Raw genomic sequence first — 27,739 nt, forward strand, 5'->3', positions numbered from 1 at the left:
CGGAGGACGCTATCACGTGAGTCCGGTGGTGCGTGCTCTTCCGGGTGAGCAGGGGTGTGCGGTGCGGAGGTCCCGTTCTGCGGTGGCGGGGGCAAGGTCGGGCCCGGCCCGTTCCTCCCCGCACCCCGGGAGCCAGGTACGGCCGCGGCGGGCTGGGGACATCGAGATGGGGGCTGCGAGGCGCGGCCTGGCGGGGCGGGCGCAGGGCGGGGCCGCGGCCTGTCCGGCCGCTGGTGCGCGGCGGGGCTGAGCCGGGAACCCTGCCGAGGTGTCGAGCCAAAGATCCGCTACCGGGCGGTGAGGAGGGATCGCCGCCGCGGCTGACTCCTCAGAGCACGGCAGCGCTGTGAGCGGTCCTGGGCACGTCGGACTTGAGGGTACCCACTCCTGCCTCCGCGGACGCGCCCCCGGGCAGCACGAACCCCATTTCTCTTCCGCGGCTGGCGAAGGAGCGGGTGCAGGGGCCTGTTTTTTTTTTTCCATGGAGGTTTAGTAAATGCGCAGCGTAGAACTGTACCGCGGAGGTTAGGGGTTGCTTTCCTTATTTTCAGCTACTAATGGAATACGCTATATAGTAATCGGTTTTTTTGGTTAACTCGTACACGTATTTAAATCTTACCAAGGAAGGGTACTGTTTAAGTCTTGGAGCAAGACCCTACTTTAAGCTATCTTGTGGGAACTGCCTTGGGAACGCAGTGCAGGCAAGCTCGAGTAGCATCTTATAGCCACGAGCGCAGTGATAGGGTTGGATTGTGGTGTTGATTTTTGGTTTTGTTGTTGTGTGTTGTTTTTTTTTAGTTCCTGTCGGTTTTCTTCATTTCTGCATCTGTCCCGTAAGAATGAAGTTACCAGTTCAGCTTTTCATTTAGGTTTAGTGTCTTTTCATTTACAGTCAACTGCATGTTTGGATCCGATGGTCTGTTCCAAGAAAAGCTATCATGCTTCATCTCAGTGTCTGAAACATGCACAAAGAACTATGCACGTATCCACTTCTGTTACTGATCAAAATCTCATCTCAAATATTTGATTTGATCTCAAATGAAGCAAATATTTAAAATTCATTGTTGCAAACACTCAGCAGGTTTGTACCCAGGAGAAACTGCATGCTGAGGATATCATCATCTTAATGAAATATAGGGCACGTTTCAGGAAGAAAGTAGCATGATTCAGGCAGCAAGGAGCTGCTTCAAACAGTGTATTAGCCAATAAGAACAAACAGAACAAGGGAGAGCTGGGAGGACAATTGCTGGGGCAACTTGTTGGAGGTTGTGTGCACAGGCACACACTGCCAGCACCTGAGTGGTGCAGGGGCTGAGCAATTCAAACCAGGGCAGTCTGACCCTGAAGAGGCACTAGGTTGCTACCTCCTAGAAAATTAATTTCAGTTCTCTTGGTGAGGGAAGCAGCAGATGTCAGTAAAATAAGCTTAAATTTTTGTCTCTGGTACTGCAGTTTTACGGAACCCAGTCTCTTAGGTTTGTTTACTTTTAATTAATCAGCTCGTACAGCATAGCTATGAGCATTGTAGGACACTTTAAAATCAGTCTGTGGCTGTAATCAGGTCATGAGAAGAGAAATAGAGATTTGTTGTGAAAGGTGATTCTACAGAATAGTAAGTGTATCTTGCTTCTTTTTGGGTGTGTAAAAAATGAATGCCTTAATTAGCAGTATGATTGCATTCAAACTTGTTTTCTCTGTTCATTGTTTCTCTGCTTTCAAAAGTAGCTTCCTGTTTTTGATTAGTGTTGGTTTTGTTAACATCCTCATTGATAAGTGTACCTGTTCCTGCTAATCTTTAGAGCCAGCGCAGCCAAGAGCTTGGACTTGTGTATCGGCAGGATGGTTTATTATGTTCCATTATTGGGGATTTCTTATTGCTGGTGATGGGTGAGCATGAAAAAGCACAGCTTGACTTGCACATCACAGGGTGAGATTGCTTTCTGAAATAGTTATCTGTAGAGTTTCTGGGGTTGCTGGTGTGGGGTTGGTTTTTTTTTTTGCTTGTTCTTTTTGGGGGGAGTAGGGGGTTAGAACTTGGTTGTATTTTATATCTGACCATCTGGGTGGTTGTTATTAAAATATACGCTTAGTATCTCCTATAGAATGTGGAGAGCTGTCAAGTTCCGTAAAGTTTGGAGTGAACTGGAACTATACTAAATGATAGATCAGGTTGCTTTGGGCCTTGACTTCAACTGAAAGGTTGTTCCTGCTTGAGCAGGGCATTGGGCTGTATGAGATCCCTTTCAACCTAAATCACTGTGTGATAAACCACTCCATAAGCAGTTCTGTATGAGGAAAAAAGTATAAATAGAAACAAACCATAACATTTTCCCTGTTTCCTCCTGCCCCCACTGCATAGTATCATAACTTGGTGCTAAGTAAAAGGATGTGCTGCAAGTGTGGGACTTAAAATAGTATTGAACTAGCATCTTCTTTTATGTTCCTGCAGCTCCTCTTTAGCCTACTGTCCTGAAGGCAAGAGATTCTGGCTTATAAGGAGTCTTTATTAACAATTCAAGTTGGCTGGAGAATGGAAGGTGTTGAGTTTAAGGAAGAATGGCAAGATGAAGATTTTCCAAGGTTTTTAATTTTACTTTTTTTAAGTAATTTAAATCAAATACATAACATCTAGAATAAGCTGCCTCTTTGTCCTCCATGTGAACTACCACTCAATAATAATCTTGAAGTGATGTCCATTAATATAGTATTTTTCAAAAGCTTTGTGCTCTGGAAGGGTGAACCCTTACTTCTATTAAGTAATACAGGAATGACACTGTTGAAGTTGTCAGTGTTACTAAAGTGAAAATCTGGAAGTTTGGCTTTGTTCTCTGTGGTGACCTTCTGTAACTACATTGTTTGCATATTATTACCCATGTCTGAGGGCCCAAATAGTTCATTAAGCAACGTTTCTGAGCAAAATTAATAACAGTTAAAGACTGCTAGTAATGCTCAGGCTTACAAACAAACTAAACCAATTTACATCAGAGGTATTCCATAGTAACACAACTGAACTACTTTTGTAATGTATTTCCTGTCAAATGTTCTCAAGCAAAAATGTGACAAGTTTCCTTAAGGATGACACTAGTAGGAACCAGTATTCTGGCACTTGTTACATCAACAGATGTTTGCTTGAATGCTGTAAAGGAATTTTCAGTGACTTGGGTGCTTTGTTTAGTGAAAGCTTGAACTTCGGCTGTAAGTAAATTAAGTTCAGTACTAAGCAGTGTGTAGGTCTAAATAATTGGCAGTTAACTGGCTATTTAAAAAAGAAAACAAGTTTTGTAACAACAGTTTCTACTTTGTGCACCAGGCCTCTGCCAGAGGATGATCCTGTGGAGTCAGATGCATTGGCTGCCACTGGAACAGAAAGTGAAGCTGGTGAGAATATTCCACTCCAGTCAAGCTGACAGCTTCCTACTTATATGACTGTCTTAAAGCTTTTTTTTTGGTGTAGGGTGGTTCTGGGTGGTTTTTTTGGGTGGTGGCTGGGGTTTTGTTTGGTTTTTTTTTTTTGGTGGTGTGGGTTTTTTTGTTTGTTGGTTGGTTGGTTTTTTTTGTCAGGCTTGAGGAAGCAGCATCCTGAACGGCATTTTTGTGCATGAAGGTAGTATAAACATATTGTCTAGAAAAAAGAGGGGTTTGGAATAAAATGAAACTCTTCATCCCCCCTGTGAACAGAGCTGCCTACGTAATACTGGACAAAAATGAATTACTGCACTCCCAGACCCATCTTAAAACCTTGGTTCACTTGGCTTCTGTGCATCAGTTGGGGCCTGCTTTAGTTTCACTCCAGGTTTCAGACCTCTGCAGCCTTTTAAGAGTGTTGCCTGAATGGGCAGGAGGGAAATCATACAGATGGGGTTTTTTATGTTTTAAATTTTTTTTTATCTTGTTTATCTGCTTCTTTTATTTTTAGCTTGTATATTCTTTTTTATTTCATCAAAGATGGTTATGATGTTTTCAATACCTAACAAAAGGGCTAAGGACATGAACCTATTGCATTACTTGCAGGACTTTTGAGGCTTTTCTGTAAGGAGTGTGGTGGTCTACCACTGTGATCACAGTGTGGAGCAGTCGTGTAAGCTTACAGTCTTGAGAACTCTGACCTTGAAGTGCTGTTCTTTTCACCCTGTGTTTAACTTGTATTCCAAAAATAGGTTGTTTAAATTATGAGTCTTAACTTACAATACATTCTGACAAAGCACTGGGCTCTTCTGTCTTGTTAATATGCTTAGCTCAACTTCCTTTAGCTTTGAAATTAAATAATTTGCTTTTTTTAAAATACAGGGGCTAATGGAACCAAGGTGAGGAAGAAATTAACGGCTCCAGATATTAGCTTAGCTTTGGATCACAGTGAGGAGTCTGTTTTGTCTGATGACTTGGATGAGAGTGGAGAGATTGATTTGGACAATTTAGATACTCCTTCAGAAAACAGCAATGAGTTTGAATGGGAAGGTAAGTATTTTGTTACTTTTGTCTGAGGCTCTGAAATATTTCTATTTTCTTATGTGCAGGTCAACACTATTTTTCAGGTGGGACATAACCGTGACCAATATTACAAGTGAAAAAATATAAAGGGAGTTATTAGGTTATAAATTGGAAATAGGTGCAGTGAATTTTTAAAGACCAAATCAGACCTTGATTGATTAGCAAGCAGGCAACAGAATAACTGTAACTCAAACTTAGGTGAAGGTCATTAAACACCTGTGAGAGTCCAGGTTCCCCTTTGTTGTGGTATGTTTTTAAGAACCAACCTGGGGGAAAAGAATCCAATGTGTGTTACATGTACTGCAGATATTTTTAAGTGGAGGTGAACCATATAAATGGGTATAGATTAATCAGTCAGAAATCAACGAAAATGCAAGCCATTGTGTTTGAGGAGGGCTGAATGGTATTTCTTAAAATACTAACGCCTGCTGTCACATCTTACTGTGGTGAGAACGGCAAATGCTCAGTAGCCTTAAAGTTTGCATTCTGAATTGACTGGAAGTGGTAAAAGAGCCTCTATGTTGTGTCAAGGAATTCTGAAATTACTTGATAGTATATTAGCTATAGTCACACTAGTAATGATATTCATTTTAAGAAATGAATAGATGCCTCATTTGTATAGGCAAAACCTGGGGATTCTGACAAATTTGAGGTAAAGAGTTCTGTGTAGGAGTGTGCTAGGTTCTGCTGTAACAGTTATTTTTTTTCTCCTCGTGCTGTGCTGTGTTTCAGCTTTAGTCTGAGAACAGTGCTGATAACACACTGATGTTTTAGTTGTTGTTAAGTAATGCTTATCCTGATCAAGGACTTTTCAGTCTCTCATCCTCTGCCAGAGAGGAAGGGCACAAGAAGCCAGGAGGAAGCAGAGGTAGGACACCTGACCCAAACAAATATCCAAGCCAAAGGGGTATTCCACACCACAGCACATCATTCCCAGTATATAAACAGGGGAGTCACCCAGAAGGGCAGATCGCTGCTTGGGTTGGTCTGAGTTATCAGTCAGCAGGTGGTGAGCAATTGTATTGTGCATCTTGTGTTTATTGTTTGGGTTTTTTTCCCTTTCATTGTTAGTTTTATATTCTCTCTGCTTGTTATTTCTGTTACCACTGTTAGTAGTAGTAGTAGTAATATACTGTACTTTAGTTATTAAACTAAACCTGTGGGGTTTACATTCTTTCGATGCTCCTCCCCATCCTACCTGGAGCGGGAAGGTGGGGGAGTTAGTGAATGGCTGTGTGGTGTTGAGTTGCTGATGGGGCTTAAACTACAACAAGAAGTTAAAGCACAAGTTTTAAACTTGCAATTTAATTTTGTTTTAGGGCCCTTTTATGTAAGGCAAGAACTGTTGTCTTGGTCAGCAGTTGGAGTCTTCAACTTCTGCAGACTTCATGACTTAAGAATGTCTCTTACTGAATTATCGTGTTAACTCAGTTATTTCTTTTTTTCATTCTGGAAATAAAATAATTTTAATTCCTGAGTAAACAGGAAGCTCTTTTCACTGGTCTAAATTAAACATTGCCTGTTCTTCATTCCAAGATAGCTTACAAAAGGAGAAACACTCTTTAGAATAAGTTGGGTGGGATTTTTTTAAAGAGCTAAAAACATGTTGAAAGGGAACTTTTCATAACAGACACTGCGTTTACTTATGTAGAAGGGTTCTCATCATTGTAGTAAAGAAGTAGGGTTAGTTTTGCAATGATGTGAAGGAAATGTTCCAAATGTTTGTGTCTTGTTTTTTAAAGTGGCTGAAAAGGGTTTCTGTCTTTTCTTCCTTTAATGCTGCTGCCTTCATTTTCCTGGAAGGATAGTTTCAATTAACAGCTTTGTCTTGGGAACAGACAACTAACTTGCAGTAGGTTTTTCTCGCTTTGGGTAAGGTCTGTGCAACAAAGTCAAGAATCTTATTTAATTGGAGCAAATTGTCTTACAGATTGCTGTCAACATAAATTTCAGATATATATTGATTGCACGCATGTGAATTAGATTTAATTCCTAATAATTTGGCTGCATGTCTGCTTGCAAGGTGCTCAATATTTTAAATCATGCTTTTATGTAAATCTCTGATCAGGCAACCTGTGTAATTATCATTGGAGTTAACCACTTTGTTTATTTTGGTGAGATTCATCAAGGTCTATGTTCTGAAAACCCACAATTAAATAGGCTTCTTAAACAAATGGAGATTTGTCACGTACTTTAACAGAGAAAATTACAGTTGATGGATAACTGCCAACTTGGAGTATTTTGATAAACTTATAGATGACACCCATCAGATCCTATTCTGCAATGACTGAGGGAACTCAGTCAGCTGTTACGTCTGACTGGCTAGAGAATATTAAAATAGATAGCAAAGTGGTTAACCCGTGTTGTAATTGATTGTCACTGTACATAAGTATTCATAATGGATCTTGAACGTGTGTTAACTTTGGCAGATGATCTTCCAAAACCAAAAACTACTGATGTCATTAGGAAAGGATCACTTACTGAATATGCTGCGGCAGAGGAGAAAGATGATGGTCGACGCTGGCGAATGTTTAGGATTGGTGAACAGGACCACAGGGTGGACATGAAGGCAATTGAACCATACAAAAAAGTTATCAGTCATGGTGGTAAGGATACGTGATGTGCTGAGAAGGAAGTCTTGAGAAACTACTTTAAGCTGAGTTGGGGTGGCACAGGAAGAGCTTTGGGCATAAAGACTCAAGTGATGATTCATTTGTTGCAGTATTAAGGCACATGGTTGATTTAATATTTCCCCCCCCCCTTAAATTCAAGTTCCGAAATATGTGCATGTTCAGATGAAAGTACTAACATGCACCTATGCAATAAGATGTACTTACCTGTTCTACAGTGTCAGTGCTACCAGTATAATTTTTTGGTTTTAAGAGTTTTTTGAGTTTAAAGAGATTTTTGTTTAAAGAGTGTTCGAGGCATTAACTGTAGATCTGCTAAGGCATAAATCAATTTAATGACTTTTCCTAATAGTCTGTGGAGTTTAGGTGGAAGAAAATTTGACTGAATAAAAATGTTATTAAATGTTATTAAATATACCGAGATTCTACACTGAGATGTTGAATCAGCATTTGATCTATGTCAGCTTCACGTATTTCTTTAGAAGTAGACAAACTTGAAATCTTCTGTAACTGTATGAATCCATCCATATAGATGTTTTTAGCTCTTTTTAAGGTAAATAATGAAAAAGCTTACTGAATGTGCTTGGCTTCGTGAAAATGTAATCAGTGTACAGTCACCTTGGTCACTACTACTGCTTTTTTCTTTGTTTTTAGGCTACTATGGTGATGGGTTAAATGCCATTGTTGTATTTGCTGTTTGCTTTATGCCTGAAAGCAGCCAGCCAAACTATAGATACCTAATGGACAATCTATTTAAGTAAGTCATCATCTGCATCTGAATACTTAATTTTACAATGTGAAATTTAACATTTTAACGCAAGGGAAATAATTTTTTTTAATGAAGTTTTTTTATGTTTCAGGTGAGGGAAAGTTAACAAACAGAGAAGCAACTCTATCTGCTTCCAGGGAGAGGGGGGGAAAAAAGTTACTAGATGTTGCTCAACACTGTTGACAACTCTCTCTCTCTCTCTATATATATATATTTTATTTATTTGAGCACTACTAGCAATTACTTTAATATTCACAGATCTCACTTGGAAGTTTTCTGTGCTTGTCTCTGTAGGTATGTCATTGGCACTTTAGAGCTGTTGGTAGCAGAGAACTATATGATAGTTTACCTGAATGGTGCAACAACACGGAGAAAAATGCCAAGTTTAGGCTGGCTCAGGAAATGTTACCAGCAAATTGATAGAAGGTAAGCAGCTCTGCAGTGTCTTCTTACTATACTCACATGATCAGTGATCTACATACTTAAGACAACTGCTGTTTACTGTGGTGTCTGGTACCTTCTAGTTAAGATTTAATCACACAAATTACTTGGTGTATTGAAAACCTCTTCCTAACCTAGACAGTGTGGAATAATGCTACAGGTATGCCTGGTTTTTTTTGTTGGTTTCTAGTGAAAATAGTAGTGTTAAAAGACCAAATACTGTTACCATGTAGAATATCCTTAAAACTTCAGGTATTATTATGATAAGGCTAATAATGGGGGGGTTTTCATGAACAACTTCATCATTAGTTATATAGAAAGATTCAAAGAAACTTCTCTTTGGCATGTTATTTCCTTGTCATTACTGTCAAACTCACACTATATCTTACATTTTCATTATGCAGTTCTGCGTGGCTTTTTTCTTCTGGCAGATGGTAGCTTCTAATAATGGAGTGTCAGAGAACTAGATTGATGTGATAGTTGTGCTTGCGAAAACATAGTTTTTATATATTGAAAACCCTCTTGTTGTTCTCCTGCTTTTTTGTGCTAGTAACTGTGTCTGCTGTTTGAATTCTTCAGGTTAAGGAAAAATCTGAAATCATTAATCATAGTTCATCCTTCTTGGTTCATCAGAACACTTCTGGCCGTCACAAAACCCTTTATTAGGTAATAATCTGGAAGCTACTAAAAAAAAAAAAAATTCTAACTACAGTTTACTTTAGACTTCAAAAACTGTTTTAATATTGATCTACTGCAAAATTTGTTGTAACTGTACCCTACATTTGTTCTTCCACAGCTCAAAATTCAGCCAAAAAATTAGGTATGTCTTTACCCTGGCGGAACTAGCTGAACTCATCCCCATGGAATATGTTGGCATCCCAGAATGCATAAAACAGTACGTTTTATTATTCAGACATGTTCTTCACTGATAGTGTTTTAGAACTGATATATATTGTAATCTCTGATGGATTTGAATGTAATACTTTGTGTTTAATAATATAACTCCAATCATTGCTAGCTTTAGGAGGAGTATCCATGTTTGACCACTTTGCTAACTACAGTTGGTGTGATAATGTATAGGGATTTTCACAGATAGTGCCTTACCTAATTACCAAGTTATGTTATGTGAATTAAGTCTTCTAGAACCAAGGCACCATTCCTTTCACCTCAGTATACTAAACTGGCTGGTTGAGTGAGAGATTCTGGGCATGTTGATACTGAAGTTATAGTATCTGCAGTGTTCATGCTAAAATGTGGAACAAGTTAAGTGGTGAAATATCACTTGGGTTGGGATGTCATTTAGAAAAAAGAACTGTGGAAAAATGTTGAATCGCTACCCAATAAGAGTTCTAAAATTACAGTGTCGAAGAGGTGAAGGCAGCATCAATGTCCTTGGTTTTCTCCTTTTTCTTCCCTCCACATAAAAATAGCCATTTTAACATCAGTGGAACTCCTCTCTCAAATATGACAATACATTTGTCAGTAACATTTGTGGGTGCAGTAATAGAATAGAAACCGTAAACCTGAGTGTTAAAAAAGCCAGATGAAACTGCTAACAATTCTGATTATAAATTGATTGGCCTGTTAGAGGCTATAATGTACAAAATCTATAGAGTATGCATCACAATAGGTGATCACAAACTGAGAACTCCATATGGAACAATGGCATAGTCTCACTATTTGCACAGAAAAGTACATCCATGTTGGACAGATCCCCACCGCACCCCTGCAAATGTCTGGTGATTGCAGTACATGCCTGATATCAGTTGCACAATTTAACTTTTCATAAGATAGAAAAAATGCAGTTTTCTTGGGGCTGGGAGGAAGGATGTGATGATGCTGAAGCAGCCTTTTGCTAGCTTTAGGATACTTCTTGTACTGGGGCTCTTGAGGGATATCTTATGAAAACTCAGACTGTCATTCCAAGTCTTGAAATACTGCTTTCTGTGTTGATGAACCCTTAACTGTTCTGCAAAGTCTGAACTTGGTTAACTTGTGGAGTTAATTCTCAGACTTCTGTGGAGGAATATATCTGCCTTCAAACTGTTCTGGATACAGGCTTTAAATTTTAGCAGTGGATGTTAATACTGTGCAAGAAGTTGTATTGAATTCAAATGTCATTAAATCGTAATGCTTCTTGATTAATGGTTAAAAATAGTGGAGGTACTATATATATTTTTAATTATATCAGTTTCAAAACTTGGTATGTTTCTGCAAACTGTATTGACACTACCACCAGTTTGCAGCTTCTGTTGAATTTGGCCTTCATATGTTATGTTTACTGAAATCAAACTTTTCCTCACCAAGGTATGAAGAAGAAAAGTTTAGAAAGAAACAGAAAAGGTATATTCATATTTTGATTAGGGTTGCATCTAGATAAGACTATTTGCACTGCAACTAACTCCCAGTTGATTGGCTTGCATAAAGGAATAAGCATTTGTAAATATAAACATGCACTAGTGATGAAGTTTTTATGCTTTAAAGTAATTATAGTGCCTGTGCTGTCTGTCATCTAAAAGAACTCACCCTGGATATTCAAACAGATATTTGTGAATAGTCTCTATTACATGAGATGCTCACTTTTTGAGACGATTACATGGATTCTCAACTGAATCTTCAAGAGGCAAAAGTAGTGCTTCTGTATGAATCTATTAAATGAAGTTTCACTATTTCTGACAAGAAGTGATGTCTGAAGGAAGAGCTGGTTTTAGGTGCCGAGGTGTGGCTCTGTATCAACAGACATGCAACACTGGAAGAAGTTTCATTTTGAATCTCGTATTTTGTATTTTTGGTATTCATTACTTTTTTTAGTTATTAACTTGCACAGATGCAATTCAAGTCAGTAGTGTTTAGTGCTGTTTGTATTTGCAGTGCCTATGTTCCTTGCTAATAAACACTGGATTTTCATTTTGTTAATTTTCGATCTCCTGCTAACTCTTCAAGCTATTTCAGCAGCTGCTGCTGAGATTTTTGCAATGGATCCATTTTTCACTCTCACTAACAAATGTACTGAGAGGTTTTGCTACTAACTTAGGGGTTTTTTGTTGTTCTTCCTGAGTGCATAACTACTGAAGGAGGCTTATTGTCTAAATTGGGTAATAGACATAGAGAGGAACACAGAGATTAAAATGAACTGAAATTGTTTCCAAAAGCTAGCAGGTAAAGTAGTGACAAGTGTTGAACATTTTAGGAATTATTCCAACTCAACCTGAAGTACTAACCCTGTCAAATTTAAGAAACCTTGCAGTACATATTAAGCAGAACTTTTGCTCAGTTTTATTTACCCAATTTTGTTGCAAGGCCCATTGTATTCAGGATGCAAACTTGAGACATTCAAACAGTAATGTGTAAACACTTAAAAATCTCAAGTACAACAAGCCCTCTTTAGTGTTCCTGTTGATACCATTACTCATGCTACCATCACTAGTATGTTCCTAAGTGAAGCTTAAGTATAGAGTTTGCCAGCCACTGTTGGATACTGAGATTTCAATCACTTTGAAAGCAGTTGTAGGGCATTATTTATTATAAAAGGGGGAAAGGAGATGTGTTGAAGTTTAATTACTATAGTTGTTGAGGATGGCAGTAGGAATTCTTTGGCTATGTGTATGAATCACTCTGGAAGCTAGAGTATGATACACTTCTATGGATTTATACTGTCAGCTGTATGTTTAGGCATAGCTTGTTTGCATTAGCTCACCATAGTTTCGTACATTTTGTGTGAGTAGTCCTGTAAGTCATGTCAAAACATGCTTTTCTAAGGTATTGTAGTGAGGACAGGGGTGAGTTGTAGCTGCATACTGTGCAGGTGAACAAAGTATTTGATGAGGACTGTTGCTTCTAGACAAACACTGCTCCAGACCCATTGGATCCTTTTGTACTGGGCTGAGTTTTACAGTTGCAAAACCAGAAAAAGCCCAAAATCCTGTCTCTCCTTGTTATGGGTTCATGTCCTGGAAGAGCTGTCATTGGTTGAATCACCTGGAAGAACTGCTAGTTACAGTTTGAGAGACTGGACACATAGGTTAGACAGGCTGTTAGACGACAGATTTGGCCTTGGCCTCTCTCACTTGGAAATGCTATTGGTTTTAAAAGTAACTTAACTCCACACACAGCTTATTTTCCAGAAGATGTAGTTAAGATGAGCTTGTTCTTCTTCCTGCAAAGAGGAAAAGTACATCTTGTGCAGGGCTGTCAACCATCCACTGCTTTCTGCAAAGCAACATTTTGTTTGCTAGTCCCAAGGCAGATACAGGTATCTTTAAAAAACAAAAAAGGGAGGGCACAAACAAAAGCAGAAACCCAACAGCTGTAGCAGCATCATGGTGATTTTTTGTTTTTTTTCCCTGGATAATTACAGGAGTCTTAGAATGTAATAGAAAAAGTATTGCACTTAAGGAGCCACCTGACTTTTGTTGATTCAACTAGTGCTGTTACCTTCTTGGCTTAACTACTCTAGCATTAAGGGTAATTCTGTGCTTATTCATCACAGCAGTGGTGCTTGCAGTTTTGTCATTTTACCTGTGAACCTGTATTCCTGCTTGTATTCATTAATACAGTCGGCCTGGGTTGGTTTTTTCCACAGTCAAACTGAACCTGCACTTTTCAAATGCTTCTTTTTAAATGCTATTTGTTTTATTTATTTGTTTATTATTTAACAGGTTTCTCAACAATTTTAATTGATTTCTAAGGGGAGGTAGTAAAATAGATTTTAAAAAAACCCAACACTGTTGTGACTGCCTTCAATAAAAATCTTCATATTTATTTACTAAAACTTTTCCCATGTAGAAGCTTTGTGTTTTCCTGTTAAGAGGAATAGTTTTGCTTAATATATCAGCAGTCAAACTAAACAATTTACTAACATAGTTTCAATTTCATTGCTTTCTTTGATAAACAGAGTTGACCAAGAGCTGAATGGAAAACAAGAGCAGAAGAGTGACCAGTAAGTTTGGAGTCCAGCTAAGACTGAAGAATATGCAGATGGAATGATGCTATCTTTGCTCCATTTACAATGCATTCTCTGTGTGTGTATGTAATATAACCTGTTGCAAAGGGTGCTTAATTCCTTTGGACTGGCACACAACGGACTGCTTACTGCTGTATTGGTCTGTCTTGACTTCAATAGCTGTGTTTATATATTCATTTTATACTGCTAAATATCAAAGAACCCTGTGTCTTCAGAGGATGTTCTTGCAATCGTTTATCTAAATGATGCATGTTCTTCAGTAAAATATTTATATACCTAAATGTTAAAGGAAAGAGATAATATATATATATATTTTTATGACTGAGCAATATATTATGTGTACCTGCTGAAGGAATTCATTTGCAGGTAGACAAGGCCATAAGTTACTTGTTGTTATTGTATAAATCTGTTTTGCTGTAAATGGTCAAGTGCATTTCTTGGTTGTCACAAAACCCTTAATTTGTTTGGCTATTAACAATCACATAATGTTGTCTTTCACAAGAGTGGAGATGTGTGTTTTTGTTCACAGCCCTACTACAAGTAGTACTCATTAACTTCACTAGAGTGAGCTTGAATTTAGTGTCTTAATCCGCTGCTCTAGATGCAGAACAGCAGTTCTGTGTGCTTCAGCCTGTTGGCCAAAGGGTTTAAGCAGAAGCCACAACAGCAGCTGAACTGTTTGAGTGACTGGCAAGGTATCAGCCTTTCTCAATTTTAAGTAGCAAATTTAGATCCTGTAAGTAAAGCTGTCCCGGATACCAGCAGGAAATGAGTTCATTGCAGCCTTTCCTGTGTGAATATTGGTTGTCATCAGCAGGAACTCTGGTAGTGCTCAGTAGAGCTTGGGAGTTACACAGATGTTCTAGCCATAATAGCAGTTTGCAGGGATACGGGGTATCTTTTGCTACCTGTGTGAGCTGGGTGCAGCTGTAACAGTTATTTTTCTCCTTCTTAGTAGCTTCTGCAGTGCTGTGTTTTCACTTTAGTGTGAGAACAACGCTGCTAACACACTGATGGTTTTAGTTGTTGCTAAGTAATGTTTACTCTGATCAAGGACTTTTCAGTCTCATACTCTGCCAGTGAGGAGGGGAACTGGAAGCTGGGAGGAAATGGAGACAGGACACCTGACCCAAGCTAGCCAAAGGGGTATTCCGTACTACAGCACATCATGCTGAGTATATAAACTGGGGGGGTCACCTGGAAGGCCCAGATCACTGCTTGGGTTGGGCTGGGTATTGGTTGGCAGGTGGTGAGCAATTGCATTGTGCATCACTTATTGTTGTTTTCCTTTTCCCCTTTTATATTCCCTTGTTATTTCCCTTATTATTTCCCTTATTATTATTGTTGGTGGTAGCAGTAGTAGTTTTGTATTATACCTTAGTCACTGGACTGTTCTTATCTCAACCTGTGGGATTCCATTCTTTGTATTCTCCTCCCCATCTTTCTGGGAGCAGGGGGGAAAGAAGGGGAGTGAATGAGTGAGCAGCTGCGTGTTTCTGGGTTGCTGGCTGGGTTTAAACCATGACACTGGTCATCCTTGTAGACGAAGCATCAATGTCTAAAACTCTTAGATTGGCACATGAGACAGCACTAATTTCACTTGAAGTAATTAAGTGAAATTTATTGGTTGGAGGTTTTTTTTCTCCCCACAATGGTACTGAACTTGCATCTGTAAGAGGTGTTCTTGGATTCGTAACTAGTGTTCATAGGTTTATCAGGGCACAGTGATGCACTAGTTAATATGTTGCAAAAGTTTGAAATATCTTTTGATAATCACTGCTATTTCCCTATAAGGACAGATGTGTGCAAATACCCATTCAGGAGCTGAGCAATAGAATATCATAGCAAATACATTAAATCTTCACTTTCGGTTTTTATTGTGCTCACAATTTTGTCTGAATGCTGAAAATATCAGTTCTCAATTCCATTAAAAGCTAGTTCTCTTATTTAAAAAGATAAAGTTATGTTCAAGCAGATTACCTCCTGACACTGATAAATAGCTGTCAAAGAGATAGTTCCATGGTCAAGACTTATTACCAGTTTATCTACTGTCTGTAATGATACATGTATAGATTCTGAGAGCATATTTTCATGTCAGATGAGGGCAAATTGCCGATGTATCTGGGAGTTAAGTTTGCAACTCTGAGACTTTCATCTCAAGGTTTAGGTACTCTTATTATAATAGTTTCTGTATCATAGTTTCAAGGAGATTACCATGCAGGCTGTTCTCTTTCAACAGGCCATGCTAATTTCCAGTTATCTTGCATCCATTTGATCAGGTCCAGATGTTGCTCTGAAAGCAGAACGCAGATGCAAACAGTGTCTTTGAGGCTGTCTTATTTCCTGCTTCAGTTGTGATGTTGGCCCAGGTTCCAGTCAGTAAACTGGGCACTTACAGCTCATTTACCTCTGATACCTTCACAGTGCAGTGTGTGAAAATGCAAACCTATAAACCTTCCTGATCTCTATTGGTTCTGTGTGAGTCTGAAGCAAGATACTAAGCATTCTGATCATCTCAGTTTCAATTGGTCATAATTTAAAAGAGTATTATTCTCAGTAAACCATATTCGTAGTGGATGGGCTGTGGTTCTTTGTCTTGTTGCTTCCTGTGTGCATAGTGCAGTATATAGTAACCATTCCTCTCTATAGGCTGCCTTATCAAATTATGGGTTATCGCCTTTTCTTGTTTGAGTGATTCTGCAGTTCCATGCTGCAGTAGTACTATTTCTTTTGGAAATGTGTATGCGCTCACTGAATGGTTTATATTCCCTAGTGTAAGTGTATGTTTTTGTGAATGAATACAGTGCACATCAGTTCCGTCCCCAAAGATAGTAGCTTGAGAAACAGGCATACAGGAATGATATACATACAGGCAGCAGGAATGATTCCCCTCTGACCTTTTGCAGCTCATCATTTAATGCTGAGGTGGCTGTTCACAAAAAGCAAAGAGGTCCCAAAGTTATGGTTAACTTTTTGTCAAGCTTATCTTTTTAAATCTATAAAATAATCTTAATATTTTAATATTTAAAGCCATTAAAAGTTGGAATGTCATACACTAAGTTATTTCTAAACCTGAATCACTTTGTGATAACAGTATTGTAGGGAATTCACCTTTTAATGGTGAATTTTAATTCACCTTCTAAAAGTGAAACTCACGTTGCTAGAATACAGTTTGAGCCCTGTCAAGAAAAGAATTTTATGAGTCACTAATGTGATTTGGAGGTCTCCTTCGTTTGTTTATATGGATGTGTGTTAAGTCAGTAGTTCTCTTTCATTACTACTGTGCACAACTGAAACAGAGACATTTGGGGCAGTGGCCTCCCTGTGCATGGATGTGACAATTTTGAAAATTGATTTCTACAACAGGATAAATCTTCAGAAATAGCAAAGATATTTTGGAGAAGGTGTCATTAAAACAGGATGTGAGTAGGCTCTAGATTGCTTGGATGTTCTTGAGGGTCTGTGCAGAATGGGAAAGCCATGGTCTGTGGGGAAGTAGTGGAGAAGGATGCGTAAGGGTTTAGTGCTGAAGCAGATTTAAGTCTTTGAGGTTCTGGAATATTAAAATGGAGAACTGTGTTTCCAAAAAAGCTTAGAACTAGTTAGAATAATATGTAATGTTCATAACTATGCAGCTTAGCTTTTTTCTTTTTCCTTCAGTGAACAAGTGAAGAATAGTACTGCTTGCTGTGAGGAGCTCTGTGCTGAGAAACAGCAGTTCTGTTCTGAATTGCACAGTTAGTACATAGCCTGTTCTTGTTAGCATGTTTCAGCAAGGTTTTTGCATTATACACTTTGACAGCTTAAAACCTTCAACTGTTCATTTGTGTCAGATTTCAAGATAAGATTACATGTTGGTGGTAATGGAATCTTCTATGAAATTACCTCAGTGTGTCACAGGGAGGACAGCGTGGCATTGTTGCCTACTCCTGTGTCAGCTTCACTGATGTCATCTACTCAAATGTCCGTAGGTAACTCAAAAGTAATGGGAGCGGATGGTGAATGGGCACTTCCTAAACTAAATCTGTCACAAAGAATTTTCTTGGTGAAAAGTGTATTTCTTCCACTGTCGAATATTTGTGTATCCTAAGGATTTATACAGTATTTATTATGTAGAAAGGTGGCTTAAATGCATCTCTTGTCAAAAGCTGTTGTCTTTGGAGATGACTTTAATGCTCAAGTCATTCCAATCACTCTCAGAAGAGTCTCATAGAAAGAACAGAGGGGAGAGGGGTGATAGCTTGTGTGCTTTTTTAACCAGAGTCTTACAAAGATTTTGGTGAAAATTCCTATTCAGTCCTTGTGGATGCAGGTCATTCTCTAGAGGACTTTTTGTTGTGGATGCATGAAACCAGTGCTTTAATTATACTTTTTAAGGATAGCTGGTTTTAGTCAGAGTTGCACTCTGACATATAAGTAGTATTTAAATAATCTGGAAAACAGATCTTGCAGCTTTCCTAGCACCAAAACTCTTAAGTTCCTTATCATATCTCACTTCCTGTATCCAGCTAACAGGAAGAAAGGGCATTTGGAGTGAAGAGGGTGCAGTTGTGTTACAGGTTTTCATTCTTGTCTTCAAGCATGACTGAGATCAGGGAAGTTAAAGCCATTCTTTGATCAACTAATTTTTTTTTTCCCATTTTGCAGTTTGGACTGCCCAGGTCACTGATTTAAACGTACTGATTGATTTCTATTTTAGTATTGAAAATTATCTGAGGAGAAGCTACTGGAGTGTTTTCAGAAAATCAAGTTCTGATTTTACCATGCTCTACTGTAGCGTGCTAAGCTGCCAGTTAATATTTCTGACATGGAATTCCAAGTTAATAATTACAAAATGAAACAGATGCTTACTTCCCCTCTGGCTCTGCAGTCCTGCTGTGTTTTAGTCATCTGAACAAAGCCTTCTACTTAAAAAGCCTGAGCAGTGGTTTAGGGTGCTCTGCCAATGGAGTGGTAGATGGAAGGGTGAGGACATTGTCTATTGGTGTTGGTAAACTCCAGTGTGTGATACGGGCAATGTGCAGTGTTGAACAACGTGAAGCTGCAGTAGCCATGCGAAAACATTGGTTGTGAATCACAGATAACGCAACTGGCTTAAACTTACTATTCTTCACAGATGTAACTATTTTCCTTTGCCCTTCAATATCAAACTATGTCAATACAAGACTCTTCACCTACCTCTCAAGAATATCGTGATCCTTTATTTTTAAATGAGCTGGTTTGTGTTCCTGAGTGTCCCAGTGTAACATAATAACGTATCTCTGAATGTGCTAGCTGTTAATACTTACGGGAAAGTTTTGAATTAGGAAACAAAATAAATCCTATATGCAATAACTACGTTTTCAATGTTTCATTTTGCTGCTTAGTCATACATTGGTAATAAGAGCGTCTTTCCATGATCCTAAGCAGCACCACCTCCCACCTCTTGGCAACGTTTACCTTTGTTTCCCAGAGCACTGTCGGTGCCAGTTCACTACTGCGGTGGAACTGAAGCATCTTGGAGTTGAGTATTTCGAAGGTGTTCGGCAGCTGTAACAGGCTCGGGTAACGTGGCAGAGGAAAAGGAGAAGGGGGTTCAGTCACCGAGGAGGTAAAAGGAGCCTCACGCCGGAGCTGCAGACACTGAGCTGTGAGTGTAAGCTGTTCACTCTCACCTGCTGTGCCCTACCTCGGTGTCCAATGGGCGCAGTGAGCCCCGACTCTCGCCGCTGCTTCCGGGGATGGGCCGAGTCTGGGTCCCGCCCTCACCGTTCCGCTTCCGGGTGACGGGCCCGCGGAGTTCCTGCTGCTCTTCGGCTGCTCGGAGCGGGTGAGGCTGCGGCCGCCGAGGGGCTGCCCCGAGCGGGAGCCCCCGTCCTGCGGCGCTGGCCGTGGCTGTTGTGCAGCGACCGGCGTCTTCCGCCGGGTTCGCTGGGGCGGCCGGGGTGGGGGAGCTGGCCCAGGGTAGCGCGGTACCCTGTGCTGGCCTGGAATTCCCGTGAGGTTTCCCGAGCGCGCCGTGGGGGGCGAGGAGCTGTTCGGAGGCCGAGGGAAGAGGCGGCGGACAGTGTCGGGCTGTCCGTGTGGCTGCAGAGGCCTGCCGATGTCGGCCCGGCAGGGACAAGGCCTCCTCCCTCCGTGTGCCGCATTCCTGGTCTCCTGCTCGTTGTTTGTGCTTTGTGCGCTGAGCGCTCGTATTGTTAGTGGGGGCTTGCAGAGCGATCTTTCAGTGCTGCTTGCTCTCACCGTGCAATGTACAATTAGGTCTCTGGTGTCTCTAGAGGGGTTTTTTAGTAGTAGTGTTTTTGTTTTGTTTTAAACGACAGCGAGCACACAAGAGCCAGTGAATGGTGAGGAGGGTACCTGTCCTGTCCCGTCCCAGTAAGCCATGGCCTATCAGCTGTACAGGAACACCACGCTGGGAAACAGTCTGCAGGAGAGCCTGGACGAGCTCATACAGGTGTGTGTGGGGCCCGGGTCTGCAGTCAGCTTAATAGAGAGGCTTGTTACTCAAGCAGCTTTGTGGCTACTCTGTTGGGTACTTATGGCCAACAGCTGGAAAACCTGATTGAAATCAAAAGGCTTTGGTACTCAGTTGTCCTGATAATTCCTTTTTTTGACATCCTATATGAAGGAAAATATTTTCTGTAGGATGCCTAACCTCCTCTTGCAGTGCTTAGTGAACAAGCATCAGGTTAATCCAGAGCACTGTGACTGATGTCCTGCACCTCTGATTGGTTTCAGTTGATATTTACCAGATGAATTCTTTGTGTAGCGCAAAAATCATGTTGGCACCTAATTCTGTTTCTCAGATTTAAAACGGAAAAGGCAGTAAAATTATTCTTGGGTTGATTGTCCTTCTAGAGATCATAGAATCATAGCATAGTTAGGGGTGGGAAAGACCTGAAAATTACCTAATTCCAGCCCCCCTGCCATGGGCAGGGACACCTCACACTAAACCATGTCGCTCAAGGCTCCAGCCTGGCCTTGAACACTGCGAGAGATGGAGCATTCGCAGCATCCTCGGGCAACCCATTCCAGTGCCTCACCAGCCTCACAATCTGCTGCATGGGAACTTTGTTTTGAGTTTTTACAGCTTTTTTGAGTTTACTTTGAGGTAACTCAAACTTATTTTTTTCAACTATTTCAGTCCCAGCAGATCACTCCTCAGCTGGCCCTTCAGGTGCTACTTCAGTTTGATAAAGCTATCAACTCGGCACTGGCCCAGCGCGTCAGGAACAGGGTCAACTTCAGGGTAAGGTAACGCTATATATAAGTTCTTCATGGGGTGGAGCAACCAAGCTTTGGTGCAGAATGCCGTTAAAAGCTGAGTGCTCCAAGCAAAAATTCAGGTCTGTTTTGACTCTGAAATAGTAAGTGCTGACAGGTTTATTCTGTATGCAGTTGTGAGGCTTGTTACCTTCTTAGTCTGCACTTGATCTTTCAAATGAACGCAAAGACTATGGAGAGATTTGATGGGTGGATGAAAACAGGGGAAGAAGGAAATGCTTTGATGAGTAGCACTGCCATTCTTAGTGTCTTGCAGGTGGGGAGGGAGACTTGCTTCTCTTAGACCTAGCAGAAGTGAGATGAGGCCAGATTTTCAGCCACATCTGTAATGCAGACTACAGAGTTGTACGTCTGCCCTTGTGCAAGACAATGGGTCATTTTGTGGCTATTTTCTATAGGTATCAGAAAAATAAGGGTTTTTTTCTCAGCCAGCCACCCTAATGAATGCCATATAGCCAGCACATTGTAAAATGTTAATTTGATTGTGATTTTAAAGAAAAATCCCAAACCAGTTGTTAAATTATGTCCTAATACTTCCTCAGCAGTTAATGCAGAATACATTAATGAAGTGAGCTCTTATCATTTTTAGATATTTAAACCACACAAATATGTTAAAAAGAGCATAACTACTTTTTTGTAACCCCCTTATGTCACATTGGTCAGTTCTGTCATGATTTTTTAAACTGGCTTTATTTGAACAATTGCAGAATTCACATCTTTTTATGATTGCTGCTGTAACTGATTCTTCTTATGGCCAGTGTTTTAAGAAATCGTATCTGATTCTGATCCTTTACACACATTAGAAAATTTACAAAACTCTTAAACGTACCTGTGAAGCTTCCCCTTGGATAAACCATAATGGTCTTGGAATACATACACGGTCTTGAGAATTTCAGCCACTGGAGGGCAGTTCTCAGAATTGCTGCTTGCCGAGTTTGCATGCGTTCAGGTTCATGGTTGGCTTTATGGCAAACCTAACGGTAGAAGGGGTGTGCTTCAGTAAACATCATATTTCTTGTTGCTTTTGGGATGCATCCTACAGAAAATGTCTCTTGTTTCTTTAAAGGGGTCTCTGAATACGTACAGGTTCTGTGACAACGTATGGACGTTTGTACTGAATGACGTTGAATTTAGGGAGGTCACTGAACTTGTAAAAGTGGATAAAGTGAAAATTGTAGCATGTGATGGAAAAAGTAAGTATGGAATATGATATAAATAAACTGACACACAAGACTTGATCATTTATAGAAAGCTTTGACCAAATGTTTGATTAAAGCTAGGTTGATTGTATTATTCAGACAAAAGTAGTGCTCTGCACTCTCTTTTACATATGATAAATGGAGCAAAACCAAGCTAAATGCTCCTTGACTCGTAAGCACTGAAATAGGAATGCGTTAAGAGACTGCTGTAGACCTGGTGTTGGGAAGCATGAACTACTGGAACAATTGGAAAGTTATAAGTAATCTTCATTGAATTTCTGTAGAGAGATTTTTCTTGTATTAACCTGGCTGTGAGAAAAGCACCATGTTTTATTGAATTCAAGGAAAGCCTCTTCAGTCTGAGCAACCACTTGTCAGAGAAAACTAAGCAATTGTCTGCTGGATTTGATTGTAGGGGACATGACAAGTTTATGCCAGCATTTGCAAGTAATACTAAAATACTTATATATTGCTCAACAGGCCCATTGTATGTACACTGCTTATGGGAGTTTATGTCCCATATCTGCTTGGCTGCATTACCTTTGTTAGTGTTCCTTGAAATTCCTTACCAGAAGAAGTAATGTAGTGACTTATGTGGCAAGCTGGTTTACAACTTTTAAAACCATCCCTGTGGCAGAGTATCGCTAAAGATGTGGGAAATGATGTCACCTATTTCACCACTGGGGAGTGATGCGAAAAGGAAGAACTGAGAATGGAAAGGGCGTTATTTAAATATACTCTAGCCCTCTGAAACAGGTTCTTCATGACTTCCTGGTACTGGCGTGACTACAAGTCATAGTTTTAAAGTATTGACAGAATTTATTGTTTGCTCAACTTTTGGTATTAGCCAAGCATATAATCTTACTCTGTTTATTTTTTGGGTGCCTATTATAGCTAGTAGAGGAAACCTTACTTTCCAAGTACTAATAGTTTTCACTCTTGATAAAGGATGCAAATAAGATTTAAAGAATGGGGTGATTTAAAGTATCACAGTATCACAGTATGTTAGAGATTGGAAGGGACCTCAAAAGATCATCTAGTCCAATCCCCCTGCCAGAGCAGGAACACCTAGATAAGGTTACAAAAAAGTTGCTGTTAACATTATAGCCTTTTTTCCACACAAGGAGTTGACTTGCTAGAGGAACATCATAAACACTGACTTGTCTTTCTCCATATCTGTGTCAGGTATCTTTCCCCATATCTGTGTCAGGTCTCTTTCCCATAGCTCTAAGAACAAGAAAGCAGTGATGATAGTAATACCAGCAGTTGCACTGGTGTTGATTGGTGCTTCTGACAAAAGTTCAGAACAGAGAATTGCTCTGAGTTATTTTATGAAGATCATGCTCATTCCTGCATCTATTTCAAGGTGTGTAATGAACTATAACCCACACTCCATAGGAGCTTATGTTACTGGATGTGCAAACCCCTTTCTCTTTCATAGGTTATGTGATTTAGCCAGATGTGCTTGTGGCCTTCCACAGTAAAATTGTTTGTTTATCACTACAAGTCAGAGTAAAGCTGCTTGTATTTTTAATGCCTTAATAGCAAATGACGTGTGTGCACAATCTTGAAGTTTTGTGCTGGCTAACTGAACGTTGCTAACTGAAGGAGCTCAGGCAGCTTGTGCACCACATCAATAGCAGTGGAGAGAAGTGGGTAGGTACAGAACATGTCCTAAAATGCTTGGGGAATGCTTTTGAGCTGGGGGAAGGTATTTGAGAGTGAGTATTAGTTCTCTTTAAATTAGATTCAACTGTAGTGGATGTATGTATTACTTACATCTTGGTTTTTCTTTCCTAGACACTGGTTCCAATACTGCAGAATGAACAGGACTGGAGTTTGTCTACAATAATTTAATATGCAGCACTTTCTGGAGAGAAACATGGAGAGAGACTGTGTTCAATCTTAATTCTTGTGATGCAGATGTGAGTTAGTCCATGCTAGGAAGTCTCAGAATGACAGCGAAAGAAATACCTGTAGCATTTCTTCAGTTCACCCTATAGGGCATGAATACAATATTACTTTTGGGTTTTTTTTTTTAATTAGAACAGATATTGTTGGTTTGGTTTGAGGTTTTTTTTGTTCAAAGTAATTTCTGTAATAAATTTTTATTAAAAAAACTTGTGGATGAGTGATCATTGGAAAACTGTTTAAAACCAGTCATTAATATATTTGTTAAATTTTCTCAATATTGTCTAATTGTGTTTAGAGTCATGTTGCTAATGCAGAGGTCATCCAGTTACAGGGTTCTGAGTGTGGTTTCACTGGTAAGTATTGCAGGAAATGGCTGTTTCAGGATGGAGGAGGAGATCAACAAAAGCAACTGATGCTGGCCAGTATATTTGTCTGTTTGTTACTGCTTCTTTCTATCTATAAATTTGCCCATTTGGTATTCTCAGCTAATAGTAATAATACAGTAACCCAAGTATTAAAGTTATTGCACAGCTAATCAAAATGAAGTAATGAAACTGAGTCTCCTAAGATTGTTTTATATCCTCAAAAAATGTAGTGCTGCTTGGTTTATTGTTTTTGTAATTTTTAATTTATGTGGAATACATTTAATGGCCAACAGGATTTCAGGGAAGGAGTTGAGTTACAAATTCTGAGGTATCAAATGGATAACTTTGTTCTTTTTAGACATACACATTAAATAGCTCCGATCAAGAAACCCTGAAAATAGCTTCTTCACTAGAAGTATGAATATAATATACTGACAGCTTGTCTGGCTGGCAGGGACTGTTCCAGTGTGGTTATAGGAATGCCTGTTGCTTCAGTACTGTCAAATTCCATTTATTTTTGACAGTAGGCTACTTAAAGACAATTAGAAACTGGAAACCATACAGAAGAAAAGTCAAGGGGTAACTGTTTTCAGATCAGTCTAAATCTTTAGTTTGTGATGAAAATGGAGCATGATTTTACATTTGAATTAATGAAATTAAACTTTCCTCTGCATTTCAGTGGCCCAGTCAAATAATTAAAGTAATAAAGCTTTAGTATCTCTCCTAATGCTTTTCCAGACTGACATGGTTTAGTGTGGGGTGTCCCTGCCCATGGCAGGGGGGTTGGAACTAGATGATCTCAAGGTCCTTTCCAACCCTAACTATTCTATGATTCTATGTTACATTTCTCTAAATCCTACATTTGGACATGAAACTATATATATCATGTTTGGTTAACTTCTGCTTCTCTCACTTCAAGTGAGAAAGGAGTTAACAAACTTGCTTGCAAGACTGTTCTAAGTATTGTGTTTACCATGATTTTTTTTTTTTGTCTCATATCTATGCCAGATGTCCCTCACTACAAACTGCAGGTTGGTAAATAACTATTTTTGAAACCAGAACAGAGTGTTGCTCTCATTTGAACAGCACACTACCTATCTGTGGAGGCTGTTATCTTAAAGGATGTAAATGTGTATCTGTGGTTTTCTCTTTCTACATCAGACTCAACCTTCTAGGTTTACACACTTTTTGTTCTCTAATAATTATGTGGTAAGCTGAATTGCAGCTTTTGCAAGTATAAAAGTTTGCTGTTCCTGCCTCCAACTCTGCTGTTTTTCTCTCTCTGTACAGAAACTTCTCAACCTCCAGCTGTCTGTAGGCTTTGGACTCCCTCCCAGTGTAAATGATTATATATCTTATTTTGTTCCAATTAAGTTTGCATTAGCATATTTATTATAGTATTTTTCCAATAAAAGCAAATTTAATAGAGTAGCACAATTGTACTGATGATGTAAGGTTATTGTGTGGAATAGATTTATGTTAACGTTTCATTTGTATTTCTTTATCAGACTTCTGTGTTTCAGCAGTTGTCTACTACTACTTCAGCACTCCCAGCCTTAGTGCTGCCTGAGCTGTTAACTGAAAGGAGAAGAAATATTTAACTGAAAAAGAAAATAAAGTAATGAATATACACTATATATGAATATATACACTAAGAAAAAATACAAATTAAAGGAAAAATGATTTTGTTGACAAAGATGTCTCCTACTTAGTAACTGGTGAAATTCAGACCAATGTGAGCAGGAACCAGAAATTATTATGTTCATAATTTGGGACAACTTTACTGACTTGCTTAAAAAAAAATAGTGGTCTCATTGGAGCTCTAGATGCAGTCCTTTGGAAGGAGGTGATGGGATACTCCCTGTGCTGATGCATATCTGTAACACTGAATTGTACACCCTACTTATATGGTTCCTATTCAGTGTGAAAACAGAGATTTGAAAATTGCCTTGCCTTGAAAGGAAGCATTTGAAAATGAGATGGACATTCTGAAATGGATGTAAATGCTCTGTACTGGAGTCTTACTATCCTGAAACTGCAAATGCTGAAGTGACACTGATGATCAGCTTGTTTTTCATCCTTAGTGAAGTGAGTGGCAAAAAGTGGCATAGATGAAATATATAAAAAATTATATTAATATATGAAATAAAATATTACAGATGCTTCTGAACTATTCTAAGACTTTTCCTTTTGCTAATAATAATGTAGTCTTAGAAGAAATGCACAGCAAGTCGAATGGCTGGGAACAGGAAACAATCTGTTCCTGGCCACAGTGATTGTGAAGGGACTGTGTGCTGGGGGAATCTGTGTGATTTAGTCTGTGTGGAAGGCTAGAGACCATGCATAAATGGGGAGTAAGAGAATGTTTTAGGTGAAATAACATACAAGTAAGAACAAGTGGGTATAAGGCATGCTTCTGTAATCTAGACATTACCTTCCTCTCAAGCCGAAAGTGAGAAAGCCTTTCACACAAAACAAGAAAAGTTATTGAACGCAAAGAGCAACTGCAGAAAAGGCAGACAAGAAGGTTCATGTACCCTGAACTTCTTGTGTTGCTGCTGCCTGGCTAATGATGGGTGGTATTAGAAGCTTTATTTCATAGCTGGTTAAGGTTTTAGTATCACAGATTAAAGTTTTATGGTTATATAGGCTAGCTCTGTTTGGTTATGCCAAATGCATTAAGCTGTTGTTCTGCAGACCACTAGTTTTCGACTCATGGCACAATCCTTAGAATCATAGAATAGTTAGGGTTGGAAAGGACCTTAAGGTCATACAGTTCCAACCCCCCTGCCATGGGCAGGAATACCTCACACTAAACCATACCACCCAAGACTTTGTCCAACCTGGAACACCACCAGGGATGGAGCATTCACAACTTCCCTGGGCAACCCATTCCAGTGCCTCACCACCCTCACAGTAAAGAACTTCCTCCTTCTATCCCATCTAAACTTCCTCTGTTTCAGTTTGAACCCGTTACCCCTTGTCCTGTCACTACAGTCCCTGATGAATAGTCCCTCCCCAGCATCCTTGTAGGCCCCCTTCAGATACTGGAAGGCAGCTATGAGGTCTCCACACAGCCTTCTCTTCTCCAGGCTGAACAGCCTCAACTTAAAACATCCAACTTAAAAACACTGTTTTCTGTGTACTCTGTATTTAACTTACAAAATACTTTCTTATAAGTTTGACTCCTTACTGTTCCTAAAATGAGCTTACATACCCATCTTCCATCTCCTTGACTATGCAGTGTTAGGCAATGCAAATATCTGGTATTTGTGCATATGTGGGATGTTTCTAGGACATGAAATTCAAATTTGAATGCAGACAGACTACTGAGTTTGGCTGGGCACATAAAGAATACTTGCACTTTTGTGATCAATGCTCCCCATTTAGCAAAAGGTATTTACCCTGTTAACTCTGCCATCTCTTTAGAAAACAGCTCTTGAGGCATAGCAAGGTGTACATAATTCTTGGGAATAACCTTTTTGATGTCTAGAATTGCTCCAGTGATGCCTCGGAGAAAATCTGCTTTATGGGATGAAGACTGCTGCCTGCTCACTGCAGGAGAGAAGCTTGCCTGTGCTCCTGGAGGAATTAATTCCTGCAAACCTCAACAGCTGTCAACAGAAGCTTTGACACTAGCTTGGTAGCAAGTGTCACATGCTTTTTGGTTCTAACCACATTTTTTGGATGGTATTTGTCCC

The 27,739-nt window shown here is 39.5% G+C and overlaps 2 protein-coding genes across 12 annotated transcripts; both read left to right on the forward strand.

Annotated features, from left to right (window-relative positions):
• On the forward strand, positions 1-18,884 carry BNIP2 (BCL2 interacting protein 2). 7 transcript variants are annotated; one of them, XM_080626058.1, is made up of 13 exons: positions 24-136; positions 1,800-1,927; positions 2,450-2,580; positions 3,311-3,378; positions 4,288-4,455; positions 6,918-7,094; positions 7,773-7,875; positions 8,182-8,313; positions 8,908-8,994; positions 9,125-9,223; positions 10,636-10,671; positions 13,223-13,267; positions 18,744-18,884. In XM_080626058.1, exons 3-13 carry the CDS (start codon positions 2,531-2,533, stop codon positions 18,796-18,798), a joined length of 1,020 nt encoding a protein of 339 aa, XP_080482184.1. In that variant the 5' UTR covers positions 24-136; positions 1,800-1,927; positions 2,450-2,530; the 3' UTR covers positions 18,799-18,884. The 7 variants fall into 7 exon arrangements, with proteins under 7 accessions (XP_080482186.1, XP_080482184.1, XP_080482188.1 ...); XM_080626059.1 differs by lacking the exon at positions 24-136 and adding an exon at positions 171-377; XM_080626060.1 differs by lacking the exon at positions 1,800-1,927 and having other exon boundaries at positions 1-136.
• Positions 18,802-26,191, forward strand: GTF2A2 (general transcription factor IIA subunit 2). Of its 5 annotated transcripts, none has more exons than XM_080626067.1 (5): positions 18,802-18,920; positions 19,597-19,730; positions 20,421-20,525; positions 21,627-21,753; positions 23,560-26,191. In XM_080626067.1, exons 2-5 carry the CDS (start codon positions 19,659-19,661, stop codon positions 23,583-23,585), a joined length of 330 nt encoding a protein of 109 aa, XP_080482193.1. In that variant the 5' UTR covers positions 18,802-18,920; positions 19,597-19,658; the 3' UTR covers positions 23,586-26,191. The 5 variants fall into 5 exon arrangements, with proteins under 5 accessions (XP_080482193.1, XP_080482192.1, XP_080482194.1 ...); XM_080626066.1 differs by lacking the exon at positions 18,802-18,920 and adding an exon at positions 18,969-19,100; XM_080626068.1 differs by lacking the exon at positions 18,802-18,920 and adding an exon at positions 19,118-19,196.
• The last annotated feature ends 1,548 nt before the right edge of the window (positions 26,192-27,739 follow it).

Source organism: Psittacula echo, assembly GCF_963264785.1.
Source record: "Psittacula echo genome assembly, chromosome: 10".
Lineage (NCBI taxonomy): Eukaryota > Metazoa > Chordata > Aves > Psittaciformes > Psittacidae > Psittacula > Psittacula echo.